Genomic DNA, 15,546 nt, shown 5'->3' with positions numbered 1-15,546 from the left:
TTGTTTTTGTTATTAAACTCATAAAACAAACAAACAAACAAAAAGTGGTTGGAGGGGCAAATGACATGAACAAATAATTCATAGAAATTAAAATAAACAACGATGTAAGAAAATTGTTACATCGTTGGCTATTTATTTATTCAAAGAAATACATAATAAAACATCAAAATGACTGAAGGTGTATTCCACATATCAGAATAGAAAATATTAAAAGGATAGATAATACTGCATAGCTTAAGGTATAGTAAATTAGTCATTCTTCCACATAATATCTAAAAAATTAAATTGATATAACATTTCTGACAGTAATTTTAAAAACTGCATCAAAAGCCTTTTTAAATTGCACATCCCCTTTTACTAAGCAATTCAATTCTAGGAACTTACCCAAAGGACATCATCAAGGATGCAGAACAAAGAGGCATATACAAATGCAATGTTGTTTATAATTCAGAAAAATTATATACCTAAATGCTCCTAGGAAATCATTAATAAAACTACAATAAATCTATACAGTGAAATACAGTCTTTAAATGGTACAAATCCATTGATACGGAAAGGTAATGATAAATTTTGTGGGATAAAAATAGTTAAAATGTATAGCACAGAGAAGTCACACTGTATACACTTAAGCAAATTCAACCATAGCACCCCTTTCCACCAAAAAAAGGGCAATTCTACCTATCAGTCCACCTTGTAAGTAAATGTCAGCAAATAAAAAATGAGAAGGGAGGAGACTGTTCCCTCAGGTAGTCTCCATTTTCATAGCATCTCTCTATATCTCACTGTGCTGAATGTGATTCTAGAATTATGTGCTTTTAATACAAGAGGTCACTTAAACACAAGCCAACTACTTCATCTGTTGATCAACTGAAGAAACAATGATTTCAGGACTTCCCTGGTGGTCCAGTGGTTAAGAATTCGCCTTCCCATGCAGGGGACGTGGGATGGATCCCTGGTCGGGGAGCTAAGAACCCACATGCAGCGGGGCAACTAAGCCCGTGCACCACAATTCCGGAGCACGTGTGCCTCAACTAGAGAGAAGCCCGCACACCACAAACAAAAGATCACGCCTGCCGCGATGAAGACCTGACGGCAGCCAAAAAAAGATTTTTCTTGGCTGAAATCAATGATTTCTTTCCACTACAGGGAAAAACAACTGTATTGTAGTTAATGAGAGACAGTGTTAAACTCCTGAAGGATTTTTAAGGATAATTTTAATTTGATATTTTTCACTTTATACACTGATTTTAAGTATCAATTCCCACTGAATTGTAGAAACAATTATACTATGTTTTATTTGTGTAGGGAGTTTGTTTTGTAAAATGAAAGTGTGTATATATACATAAGAATAGCATTCTAGAAGGATATTCACCCTATGGAAGAAGTAGCAGGTGTTGGCATGATAATTTTCTTGCTTATAATATTTTATATAAAGTACATGTATCTGATCTTAAATGTTTATAAATTCCATTTTGGAGGGTTAGAGAGAAGGCAACTAGAAAACTAAAAAGCAATGAAATATAACCCTGCCATTTCAGAGGGAAAAATTTTATCAGTTAATTAACTAAAAGTACAATGTTTTTATAAACTAAAATACACAATAGTCAAACCTACTGAGGCACAGATACGCTGCTTTCATCTAAACCAACATGGATTTAAAAAGCCATTTTGACTCCCAAAGAAAAAACTATATAAAATTTTAAAGTATGTATTATAATTTGTTGTTTCACATACTAGAAAGAGAAAAAATGTCAAGCCAGTATCCAAAATAAATTATTCCAACACTTTAAATACTACATGACTAACAGCCACACGGTATTCCTTAAAACAAGGTATGTATCAAAAGGAAACAGAGCTTCTCAAAGAAATGGTTGATCCTAAGGCTGGGGCAGGATATACACAAGATGAACCTGGAACATCTTGTTATGCCAAAAAGTAAGAAAGTGCTAAAAAAAAAATGAGGGCATGTCATAAGAGCAAGCTTGAGAAGCCTCCTACTAGGCAAATCTGAGACAATCTGAACACCAAAATCATTAAGGATGGTAATAAATTATCCACCACTGAAAGAAATATGATAGTTAGGTAGCTAGCTAGGTAAGTAGCTAGATAGATAAATGGGAGAGGAGTGCTCTTAATTACAGTAAAATGCCAAGTGTTAGCTGGTAACTGTAGAAAAGTGCTGCTGTTAAAAATATATATATAATTATTCAACTGTCATTTTCAACATAGTAAAAACTGATTCAGGCAAGCATCATCAATGGATGCTAAGTCTAGATGGAAATTTTGCTGAAGAACAGGGTACATGCAAGGTGTTAAGTGTCTCCCCCACATATTGCTTATAAGTTGCAAAGGGGAAAAAAGTAACTACAGAGAAATCAGACAACACCTTAACTGGGTGATTAAAATTAACATTACCAATGAAAGGCAAAAGACACCATGTACCTCTGCATGTACAGAACCATACAGAATACATAACCTGAGTCTAATCACAAGCAAATATCAGACAAACCTAAAATGAGAAACATTATATATAAAAAAATAAGAGCAGAGGGGAACTGTATTCTTCAAATACGTCAATGTCATAAAAAGCAAAGGTTGTGGAAATGTGCCCAGATTAAAGGAGACTAAAGAGACATAACAACTGAATGCAGTACCTGGATAGCGTACTGGAAAAATAATTTGAAAAGGAAAAATTTATTAGGAAAAAATTTATCCCTACATAGATGAAATAGCTTAGACTAGAAGAAATATTTACAGATGCTTTTACAGCTCTGTGATTGCAAGGTTCTAAAGAGAATTCAACCAGATTCAGCATAATCAAAGCACTGCTTCAAAGCAGGAGTAAGTAAAACTATTAACAAATAAATAACAATCCAATTCAATCAAAACCACCAACAGAAAAGTTAATAAAATTTTCCTCAAATTCCATAATTTTTAGTCAACAGTCTGATCCATATCCTGTTATAAATGCTTTCCTTTCTCAAACCTAGCCTACAAAGTTACACACACACACACACACACACACACACACACACACACACACACACACACGCAGGTGCACAAAGTTACCAACAGACTAAAAAGTAACATCACTGGGACCAATAATAAACAAAAAAACTTAGGAACTTTGACATTTTACCATTATAGCTGGAAGTTTGTAAATCTCGATTACTAAGTAAATACCTTTCAAAGTGTGTAAATTCCATCATTATAAACATCATTCCATCATTATAAACATTCTCCTTCAAAGTAAAAACTATTTTAAAAACCATGTTTTAAAAACACTGACTGGGCTTCCCTGGTGGCACGGTGGTTGAGAGTCCACCTGCCGATGCAGGGGACACGGGTTCGTGCCCCGGTCCGGGAAGATCCCACATACCGTGGAGCGGCTGGGCCCGTGAGCCATGGCCGCTAAGCCTGCGCGTCCGGAGCCTGTGCTCCGCAGTGGGAGAGGCCACAACAGTGAGAGGCCCGCGTACCGCAAAAAATAAAATAAAATAAAATAAAAAAATAAAAAGCCATTTCGATTCCCAAAGAGAAAGTACATAAAATTTTAAAGTATGTATTATAATTTGATTGTCTTACAATTTATTGTTTCACACACTAGAAAGAGAAAAAAATGTCAGGCCACTATCCAAAATAAATTATTCCAATGCTTTAAATACTATATGACTAACAGTCATAGGATATTCACATTAAAATACTCAACTTATGATAAAGAACACCCTAATGGTTGAAGGTGAAAAGAGGCTCCAGACTCAGATTAGTTGAGTCCAATTTCTGGCTCCACAATTTACTATGTGAGAGTCCTTGGGCAAGCTGCATAATCTCTCATTTCCTCTTTTTTCTAATCTATAAAATAGTATAATCACCTCATAAGTGAATATATGCCTCACAGGATTATGATGACTAAATGAGATATTTTTATTAGCACAGAGAAAGTGTTCTGTAAATGTTAGCCATTATTACTTCTTGCATACTTAAAAAGGAGTCATACTTTCACATCCATTAGTATGGCTACTATCAAAAAAACTGAAAATAACAAGTGTTGACAAGGCTGTGGAGAAACTGGAACCCTTCTGCACCATTGGTGGGATTATAAAATGGTGCAATCTCTACAGAAAACATTATGGTGGTTCTTTAAACATTTTACATGTAACTGTCATATGATCCCACAATCCCACTTCTGGGTGTACATTCAAAGGAACTGGAAGCAGGTTCTCAGAGACACTTGCACACTCACATTCACAGCCACACTGTTCACAATAGTCAAGACGTAGAACGCAAATGTCTATCAATGGAGGAATGGATAAACAAAACTGACACACACACACATTTATATACATATACCCCAACACACAAGAATATAACTCAGCCTTAATAAGCAAGGGAGTCCTATCACATGCTACAACACGAATGAACCTTGAGGACATTATGCTAAGTAAATAAACCAGTCACAAAAAGACAAATACTTTATGATTTCCCTTATGTGAGGTATTTACAGTAGTCAAAATCATAGATACAGAAAGTGGAATGGTGGTTACCAAGGGCTGGAGGGAGGAGGAAAAGGGGAGTTGTTGTTTCATAGGTATCGAGTTTCAGTTTTGCAAGATGAAAAAGTTCTGAATTGTTTCACAACAATATGACTGTACTTAACACTACTGACTGGTACATTTTAAAATGGTTAAGATGATAGATTTTATGTTTTTTTACAATTAAAATAAAAAAGTCACACTTGATACTCGGTATCTCCAAACTTAAAATGTCCTTCACCATGTTTACAAGGGCAAGTGAAACTGTTAGTTAATAAAGCAGCAATAAATGAATTAGATGCTAAAAAAATCTCAGAAATGGACAGTTTTATTACATAATCCACCTTCATTCTGAATATCTGCAGAAATAAAATAGTGCATTACAATAAGCTTGCTATTTATCGCAGACAAAATACAAATCAAACGACTCACTCACTAAAGTCTCTAAAGCCAGCCTGATCTTGAGATCAGGTTTTGCTCCTGTGCACAAGGAAAGTAGATGAATTCTCTTATTCCGTAAGTAAACCCAAGGGTCTAGACTGGTACGAAATCTTTGAGGACTACCGAGGTCCTCTCAGATCCCAGACAAACGCAAGAATCAGAAATGACCTCAAACCACTATGGACCTGGAGAGCAGAGCTTTGACTGTTATCAAACCATATCCAGTCTATTTTACTCACAAAATTTTCAAATATAAGTACACAAAATGAGAATACAAAAATCAAATATATTTAGTTTTCAACCTGCTCTCACCTAAATCAGGGATTAAAATTAGGCAGACTTTATCTCCCATTTGTACAAAAATAATCACCAGATGTTCGGGGAATAAATTTTAAACAAATGTATAGTTCATGGACTCTTTTTTAAGCTATAATTTAAATATTCACCTTTAAAGAAACAACTTAGCTGAAACTCAGAAGTTAATAAAAACTTTTCTGTTTTCAATAATTTTTAAATCTTCAAGCCATCCTTCAAGGATGCTACCAAGCATCAGGGCAAGAACAATGATTGCCATATTTCACTGAATTGAGGATATTGATATGGAGGATATCAACTGTAAAATGCACCATTATTTCACATGCCACTAAGAATGTAAGACCAATGCCAATATATATCCGTTAAAAAATGCACCCCAAATTCAGAGATACCAAAATTTTTAAAAACTGGTAACTTAGAACAGATGTAGTGCAATATGTGCATGCTGTTCCTCTGAATAACCCAAGGTACCAGAAACCTAATCTTAATAATATATCAACTACAGAGGGAGGGGGGAAAAAAATCAACACTTCTATAACACCAAACCCCCAGGGCCTCACACTAAGTTTTTTTTAATGCATGAAAACAGCCGATACAAACTACCAATTCAAGAAATCAATCAATAAATAACCGCTGCAGAGTGCAAGTCCAAAGAAGTAACTAGATAATTCACTATAGCCTAAGGAAATGATTTCCAAACTCTAGAAGTCAAAAACCTAAGCACCATAGGACTTTCAAACAATCAGAGGTCAAGACCCCATGTCTCCTTTAATCCAATGGTCCACAGGTATCACCTTACAGAATAGAGTGCTACCTACTAAAGGAAAACAGTTAACACAGAATTTTTCAGTACACACTATGAACACAGTGGACTCTAGTTTAGCTTAGGGTAATTTACAGGATTAAAGTACATTACCACACTGTTGCAAAACCAATGGTACAGGTGCAAAGCAAAAAAAATCTTACTGACCTAAAAATTTTCAAAAAAAGGAATAAAGATTAATACATTAACCCAACTTAAGCATGCACCAAAAAATGCATTTATTAATTTAGTAGTGTCAACAATTAATTCACCTACAGTATGGAAACACAAAAAATCTCTACTAAATTTACCCATTTCAAAATTCCTAATTATTACTTTTCTTACACCAAAATCTGATCCTACATTCTATAAAATCTTAAAATATAAGCAAATCTAAATATCAAAGTAAATTCACAACCAATAAACTTATACAGGACAAAGAAGATTCACAAATATAACTCACAATTAGAAAACTAACTCTATCAGAATTCAATTATGCATAAGAATAAATACATTCAAAATAGGCGAGGCAGAATACATTAAAAAAATAAAACCTTAAACATAGTAAATCTACCTCCAATCTACGGAGAAATCTAAGTGTAGGTTCTGTTTGGTTACTTCACTAACCATTTTATTTTCTTAAGTCGCAGACTGCACACAGAGGACTCCATCTATGTCCAAATGTAAAAGAAGACATAGAAGTCATACTATTTTTCTCTGAACAGTGACCATACTAAATAAAACACTCCTAGGTTTAATGGTGATTTGGAAAACCAAACAACTAAAAATGATTTTTCCCTTCCTTTTTTGTTTTTTCAGAGGAATCCAATTTGATCATCCATTTGGACCTTAAACCTCAGAGCTTAGAAATCCAAATGTAAAAAATGTCCATCAGTTTAAACAAAAAAGGCAAAATGCTGGTAATCTTTGAAGATGGGTGACAGATACATACTAGTTCATTATACTGTTCTCTCTTTTGTTGTATATATTTTCAAAAGTCTATAATAATGTTAAATTTAAAAAAATTATTCAGATGTATTGAGTGATCTTCTTCAAAGTCTTCTTTAATTCTAAAACTAATTTAGTATAGTATCAATTTACCAATTAGTTATTTGACAGGATACATTAACTGGAAAGTAGCCCTCAAGCCACATCAAAAGTTACTCCATCGGGGCTTCCCTGGTGGCGCAGTGGTTGAGAGTACGCCTACCGATGCAGGGGACATGGGTTCGTGCCCCGGTCTGGGAAGATCCCACATGCCGCAGAGCGGCTGGGCCCGTGAGCCATGGCCGCTGAGCCTGCGCGTCCAGAGCCTGTGCTCCACAACGGGAGAGGCCACAACAGTGAGAGGCGTGCGTACCGCAAAAAAAAAAAAAAAAAGTTACTCCATCAATAGATAGATATAAGACTGTAACTACTTTGAAGTTACTGAGGAAAAAGTTGTAATACAATGAAATATGTCTTATTTTAATACGTTATATAGCCAATGACAAATAAAAACACATTTTATTCTTAGAATTGAAAGGGACAATTTTTCTAGTTCACTGGTTTGTATACTTTTCAAGATACCTAGAGAAGAGGGCCAGAGACAGAGCATCCTATTTTATATATTGGGGATTATGTACAAAATATAAGATTTTGCATTAAAAAGGGGTCTAGCTACTTTTTAGAAAAAGGCTTAAAAACCACTGTTCCATTGCACCCACATGCTACAGCTAATAGTGACTTAGAAAAGATTAAATGACTTGTACCATATCATTCAATCAATGGCACTGTCAGGAGTAGAATTCAGCACTCTTGACTATGTATGTGTTCAATTCTCCTTTAAAACAATGCACCACATCAAATTTAAGTTACAGTTAAGAATAAAATTGTTTCAATATTCTTGCCTGTAAAATAAGATTAGACAAGATCATCTGTAAAATCATTTTCCAGGTCTAAAATTCTGACTTCACAAATGCCAAGTTTAAACAGAGGTCTATATTAAGGGAATGAATGTTTTTAAACATAGCAGAAATCCTCAAACATTTCCAGGGATTCCAGAGAAATAGCAAGTCAAATACAGAAACAAGCTAACAGTTATTCAGTCATTACTTTTTGGATCCTGAAACATTTTTGCAACTTCTTCATCTTTTAATGTTAGGATGTTAAACTCTGTTATCAAAGACCACTGAAATAATCATACTGAAAGTTTTTTTGGTTATTAGATACTTTTGAAAAGAATATTGGCCTAAGTATCAAAATACACCACTCACTGGATGTTCAAGTTATTGAATGCCTCACAGAGAACCAAGTATATCACTCTCTGAAGTTTAAAATAAATGAATTTAGAGCAGCATTACGCCTAGCTGACACATAATGGTCACAAATAAAGTTTTAATTCCCACCTATTAAAGCCTGAAAGAGGTTGCTCTGAAATATGTTAATAACCCGTTCTATGGAACTTCTGAGCTGTCTGTCTTCTGTTTGGCTTAGCTTCGAACGATAACCTTCCAAAAGGTGCAATGCTCTCTGGGTATCTGAAAAGAAAAAAGAGTCTGATTAGGGACTTCCCTGGCGGCACAGTGGTTAAGAATCCGCCTGCCAATGCAGGGGATACAGGTTCGATCCCTGGTCCGGGAAGATCCCACATGCTGCAGAGCAACTAAGCCCGTGCACCACAACTACTGATCCTGCGCTCTAGAGCCCACGAGCCACAACTAGTGAGCCTGCGTGCCACAACTACTGAAGCCCGCACGCCTAGAGCCCGTGCAACTCAACAAGAGAAGCCACCGCAATGAGCAGCCCCCGTCTCTGCAACTAGAGAAAGCCCGCCCACAGGAATGAAGGCCCAAACAGCCAAAAGAATAAAAAGTTTTAAAAAAATTATATATTTACAAGAAAGTATTACAAATTAGCTATGCAGCAAATGATTCTGCAAGGCACCTAAACAATTCCCAACATCCTCCAAGTCAATCCATGCCACTATGTTCATGTACTCATATATATATTCCCTAGAATGATCCAAAAAATGTTCAACATGTTACAATAAAGGAAGAAGGTGAGCAGTTTGTAATAAATGTGTACTAGTGATCATCTGATCAAAGTATTAGTAACACTGTTTCAGCTGATCTGATATACAAAAGCAGAATATCTACAATTTGTCATTATAATTCAAATATTACGTGCTTCAAAACTACTAGTTCTTAGCCAGTATCCCACATTCGCTCACAAAAGTGTTTAGTAAAAACGATAAAATGAAATATTAAAACACCAATACAGAATTTTTTAAAAGACATTTCAGAGGGAAAATGTTAATTGCCTCTCCAGTCACCAGAGATATGTCAAGGAAAAAAGCTTGACAAACATTTAGGTGTTTCCATCGTCTGAATGATGTGAGGCTTAGATTCCCTAAGTAGTAAGGCTAGGGCTGTGCTGTCTCATCAGAGTTACACAAACATCTTTAAAACATAGCAATCAGAAAACAGATATACAGAAAAGCAAGAGACACCCACAGAAGAGTTCCGACATAAATTCTCACCTTGCTTCCGGACCGGCATTTTTCTCCAGAATCAGGAAGAGGGCACACACCTTTAAGAACACAAAACATAAAGGAAACTAAATTTAGAATAGAATCGAGGTTAAACTAGCATTTCCCTCTAACTCTCAAATCGAAAAACTCCTAGCCCTATTTGAAAAGCCCCCCTGGCAAAGTTTTCCCAAGTGAAAGGAAGAGCCGCACAATCCAGCAGTGTCAATCCAGAAAGCTTTTACCTAAGGTTGGGTTCCCCTGCAAATGTTAAGAGCAAACAGAAGCAAGATGCCAAATTCTCCTCGAAAGCTGCCCCCTCTCCAAAGGGCACTAAATGCCTGGACATGGGGCCAGCCTCCCCCGGCATAAGTATACATAGCCCCCACCTGCTACTGAGGGGCTGAAGAGGCTCTCCGACCCTTGGCCCCTAAGCCAACAGAGGCTGTAGCGCACTGGGAGAAGGGATCAGCTGGACAGATCACCCCGCCCTGCTCGGGCCCCCTCCTCTCGCTTGCCTGTCTCCTTGCTCGCTTCCTCCGAGCTACTCCAGCGAGGGCCGGGCAGGGCAGCGGCCGCTCTCCGCGACGCCCTCGCGCCCCACATGCACACCTCCGCGGGCCCCCACACCTGCGGCGCGGCCACAAAGTTCCAACGAGTGGCGTGCGCTCTGAGCTGGGGTGCGCCCCGGGCGGTCTCGGGGCGGCTCCCCAGCCCTGCCCCGCTCCACGTCCCCCCGCCCCGCCCGGGGCTCGAGGAGCTGAGCAGAGGGGGGTGAGGGAACGGGGGAGGAGCTCCCCTCAGCGGCCGCACCCCCGTTTCCTCTTCCTCCTCCTCGGCCGCCGCCGCCGCCTCCACACTCGCCGCTGCCCGCTAGCCCGCTCGCCCTCTCCGCTCTTAGCCGCCCCACCCCCAGAACCTCGCCTCCTTCCGCGCCCCCAACCGCTCTCCCCCCAAACTTTCCGCCAAGATGGCGGCCCTGGAGCTGGACTGCCGCGCCCCCACGTGACCGCTTTCCCGGCGCTCGCAGCCAATGGGAAGTGAGGAGGCGGCTTGCGCCGAGCCCCGGGCTCCCAGCGCTGCTACCTTTGGTTGGAGGGGAGGAAGGCCAGGAGGGAGCTGGGGAAGACAAAACGGGACCTGGGGAGCATCTAAGTGCACTTCCTCGCTTAAACGGGCGGCCACCGAAGTGGCTCTGAGGACAAAGGAGTTGACACACAGACTCTACAGGTGGCCCAGGGGGGCCCTGGAAGAGCCCGCCTTTACCTCGCCCTAGCCCACCGGTGTGTCCCGCGATTCTGAGGGAGTAACGCACCAGGCCGGGAAGGGTGAGGGTGTCAGAAGAGAGACGTGACTTCACCTACACCAGATCCAGGACACACATTCCGAGACACCCTTTAACCTCACTAAACACGTGCCTGGCACCCCCGAGGGTGGATCCCCAACCTGGAAAAGCGTTCTCCGGGAGGAATCATCAGCACCACCCAAAATAGGGGGCGGGAAAGGGCGGAGCCTGGGAGGAGGGAAAAGGGGGGCGGGTGGGGGGGAGGGGTGCCGTCTCTGCACTCTTAAACTATGTACTAATATTTTAAAAGTTACTATTAGCCCCTCAGTAAAAAGTTTTGGGGGGATTGAATTAAAGAAGGGTAAGTAAAATAGGGAGATTAGTTAATTTGATAAGAGTTTGAGGGCTTCACTAGAGAATTTTTTAAGTCTAAGTGATTAATTCCAAGTATGAATGCATTTAAGGATGGGAAGAGAAAGTTGGTTCCCTCTTTTACTCACACATTCATTCCCCCTTGCCTGCAACCCCCGCCCAGTCAACAGCTCCAGGTATTACCCAAGCTCTGGCTGCTCCTTCAAGAACTCACCTGTAGCTACCGCCTCCCAAACCGCGAGTCAGCTGCCGCGGCTAGTTTAAGTTTCGTTTGCAACTGGAAGCGGGACTACTGGCCGGCCAGGACCCCGCTCTGGGGCTGAGCCTCCCAGGTTGTAGAAGGAGAATCGGGAAAAGCTCTCCAAGTCACTCCCAGGTCTTCGAGCCTCTTCTGTGTAGCAGGGACCTCACTGCTCTGAGGTCCAGAGAGGATTTGCCTAAGATCACCCAGAGTTAGTGACAAAACTGGAACCACAGTGATCATGTCTTTCAACACTGTGGAAGGCTCTTGCCAGTAAATCAGATAGCCTTTCACCGAGGCAGTATCCTTGAGCTAATGAAGGCAAGTCCGGGGAACCTTGTACTGTAATCATAACAGTTGCTCAGAGGTATGCTGGTTTCACTTTTGGATTGCACCTTTGAATCCTAACTTGTTAAGAGAACCCAGCGATTTAAGAGTTCATCTAGACCTACTGTCTCAGTTTAAGATAAACTGATGTGCAGAGAGGGGAAGCAACTTGCCCAAGGACACATAGGCTAATCAGTGACAGCAGCCCAGAATTAACTCTCATAGCCCCAGTCCAAGGTTCCTAACACTGTGATTTTGGACAACTTGACCATAGTATGTTGCTGGTATATTGGTAGCAAATCTCTTTATGCTCTCCTGTCTCATGGGAACTTGAGTAACAGTTAAAGCAGCATTTCAGAGAAGAAATGGGATGGAAAAATGAAAGGAAGCTCAAAACCAAGGAGCTGAAATAGAAGGATTTTTAAAATAGTGAAATGGCAGATGGGGAGGGTTAATAGTGAAAATGGCTGATGGCATGCATGCTATTATTATTAAGACTTCATTGATGAACTGTGAATGAAATGGTTCCACTTAAGGGACCATTCTAAGAATGGAATCTCTGCAGAATTCAGAAGGAGGGAGGGATTTCACCTACCCCCTTAATTTCAACTATTGTTCGTGTATGTTCACTTGCCAGGCAACAGGGATAGAAATAAAGATCTAAGCCCTGCTCTCAAGGACCCGCAGCCTAGTAACAAATGGATAAAGACCAACACAGGTTTTCTCAGGGACCACTGAAAAGTCAAAACCAAAATTTGTGTGAGTTCTCAATGTCTTCCTAGTCCTCTCCTAAAAACAAAAGAGAGGGGGAGGAAGAAGAAGAGATAAGAGGGCACGAAGCCCTTCCTTCTTGTCATCTTCTAGCCCTATGTGGTCAGCAGTGTCCAAAATGGACATGAATGAATGAAGCTAGTACCTGTTCCACCCTTGGGGGCCAGGACAAGTCCAGGCCTTGAATGAGAGGCCTTTACTCTTCATTCCTCCCTTCTATCCATCTGTATTATTTACCTATATCTGCATAACAAATTCCTCAAAGCTTAGTAGCTTAAAACTCAGTAGCATAGTAACTAAAACAGCAATAAACATTATCTCACATTTTCTGTGCATCAGAAATTCAGGAGGACCTTAGCTGGATGGTTCTGGCTTGTAATCTCAAGAGATTGTACTCAAGATGTCTACCAGGGCTGCAATCATCTGAAGGCTTAACTGGGATTAAAGGAGGCTCTTCCAATTTGGCTCCCTCACAAGGCCTCTGATTGTTGGCAGGAGGCCTCAGTTTCTCACCAAGAAGCTCTGTCTATAGGGCTGCTCCACTGGCCTCATGACATGGTAGATGACTTCCTCCAGAGCAAGTGTTTCGAGAGCGCAAGGCAACAGCCACAACATCTTTCCTGACCTAATCTCAGAAGTAACATTCCATCATTTCCACAAGCTCCTATTTGTTATTTAGATCAGCCTCAAGAGTATGAATACCAGGAGGTAAGAATCATTAGGGGCTGGCTACCACATCATCACAACATACAAAGCAATGACATCTGGAGTTTTCCAAACAACTTTTATTTCCTTGAAGTTCTCCTTACTTTATGCAGGTAGCAGCTGCCATCAACTAAGACCCGATACAGGATCTGATTACTTTTCCAACCTCCTCATTAAAAAAATAATAATGAAAAAAATGTATGTAGCAATATAAACTTTCCGGCTCCAAGTTAACTTTCCTTTCAAATAGCTTCAAAGCCTTAGGGAGTCAAAGGATACAAGGAAAGGCTCAAATCCCCCATTCTTCTATTGAGATGTCAGAGATTTGATTCTCAAAAAAACTGTTTCTCAGTTTTAAACTTTCCCTTCCCAAGAATCCTTCTACCCAAGCCACCCTTGTAGCTCCACATCTCTATCTTTGTCCTTTCCCCTATCCAGGTCCCCAGCCCATCTTCTGTAAAAATACTCAGGTCCTGCCAGACTTGACTGCGTCTTTTGCTCTCACTCCAGCAAGTGGTAGTGTGCTGCCGGTGCCACGGAAATCAATAAAAGGAAAGGACTTGATGCTGTCCAAACACTTAGGCCAGCTTAGGCTACAAGAAGAGGAACAATGTTGAGAATGGTAAAAGTGACCATGCTGGTTTAGACCTCCAGGAAAAGCTCAGCAGGCATTTCCTGGCAGCACACTTTAAGAGGGATCTAGACAACCAGCATCTGGAAAGAAAAGAGTAACCAGAGCAATCAGGGATGTGAAACCTTACCCCAAGGGGAACAACTGTAGAATCTAGGGTCAGTTTTTTCAGAAAAGAGAGGGCTTTAGGGAGCTTGACTTTAATCTTCAAACAAGCTTATTCTGTGTAGCCAGGGGACAGTACTAAAACTAATGGATGAAAGTTACAGGGCCACAAGAAGTTCCTCTTTAATGTAATTTGTCATAACTGTCCAAAATTCCAAAGACCTGCCCCAAGGTGGTAGGAGTTTCCCATCAAGAAGAGTCTGAAAGAATCCAACAAGGCTTCCTTGTCAGAGAGAGGTAGATACCCAGGACAGAGGGTTGGACTAAGTGACCTTTGAGATGAGAGTTCTAAGCGCTTGAAACTTCTGTCCCTGCTGTGGTATTAGTACCATTTTATCTACATCAAGAATCCATTCTACCCATTTTTAGTGGTACTGTGACTGACCTCCTTCTGCAAAGATAACTCTTACCAGAACAGAAGGTACAAGTTGAAATCAATTCCCTTTAAAATGTGGACAGTTGCCCACCTCCATGACAATTAGGCACTGAAAGTGGAGATAGTTTTAATGGAAATAGGAATGTCGCCTCTGACCACAAAGAAATAAATATCCACACCCTAATTATATGTTATGACTAAATAAGTTTTTTTTTTAATGCAAAGTTGTTTATCTAAAACACTCTGTAGCTTCCTTCTTTCCTTCTTTTACCCCAACAAGTACCCTTGAGTATTAATGAGAGGTTTCATAAATGTGTGGGACATCTGGCCTGGAAGGGCCCTTAGACATCATCTAGGGCCATCCTCTCATTTCACAGACAGAAATGCTCCCAGACAGTATCAGCACACAATTATCAAAAGGCTTTTCCCTGATAGCAGAATGCTACTGGCATTTCAGGAATAATCAGTCTTCCTCTGGGCGGGGAGAGGGAGTGGGAACTAGTAATATTTCCTAAAAATACATTTCTAAGTTTAACCAGATTTGCCTTTCTGCCTGTGAAGAACTTGGGGTATTGACAGAAACTCTAGGATCCCATATTGAAATCTTTAGGATTATACTCAAATCTCTTTGAGACAGCCTCCTCACCCCACTTCCTGCCAAAAGGATTACCAGTGTCTATTCAAAGAAGGCTCTGGGTAGGGCCCCCTGGTCAGATTTTCCTTTCATAGGAAACTTAGTTGGAATTTGAAGAAACACTACTACAATTTTAGGAAATCATTTGTATTCCATTTCTGAGATGTGGCTTGGCTAATAGAATTCTGATAAGCAAAAGAATCCAAAAGATTCTTCATAATTGGACATGGATTGAGTCCCAGTGACCAATCTCCTTTAGTACAAAAAACTGCCACAGTATTCCAGAAGCTTTCTGTGCCAGTCTTTCATTTTTGGGAAATGACACTGGCTAGAGCTGTAATTTTCATGTTCCTCATGTTGTATAACCCCATATTCTTTTATTATTTCCTTTTATTTTAAGTTCACCAGAACAGTAACAACAAAGAATCATTTAAATCTTAC

The 15,546-nt window shown here is 40.0% G+C and overlaps 1 protein-coding gene across 12 annotated transcripts in view; it reads right to left on the bottom strand.

Annotated features, from left to right (window-relative positions):
• DLG1 (discs large MAGUK scaffold protein 1) overlaps positions 1-9,629 on the bottom strand; it is a 283,484-nt gene extending 273,855 nt beyond the window's left edge. For all 12 annotated transcript variants that reach the window (XM_065875942.1, XM_065875943.1, XM_065875944.1 and 9 more), the window contains exons 1-2: positions 9,611-9,629; positions 8,478-8,609 (exon numbers count right to left, since the gene is read on the bottom strand). In XM_065875942.1, coding sequence (XP_065732014.1) covers positions 8,478-8,609; positions 9,611-9,629 — 151 coding nt within the window. The remainder of the gene's footprint in view (positions 1-8,477; positions 8,610-9,610) is intronic.
• Between the last annotated feature and the right edge of the window lie 5,917 nt (positions 9,630-15,546).

The sequence above is a fragment of the Phocoena phocoena genome, chromosome 4, assembly GCF_963924675.1.
Source record: "Phocoena phocoena chromosome 4, mPhoPho1.1, whole genome shotgun sequence".
NCBI lineage: Eukaryota > Metazoa > Chordata > Mammalia > Artiodactyla > Phocoenidae > Phocoena > Phocoena phocoena.
This window is presented reverse-complemented; position numbering and strand designations above follow the sequence as displayed.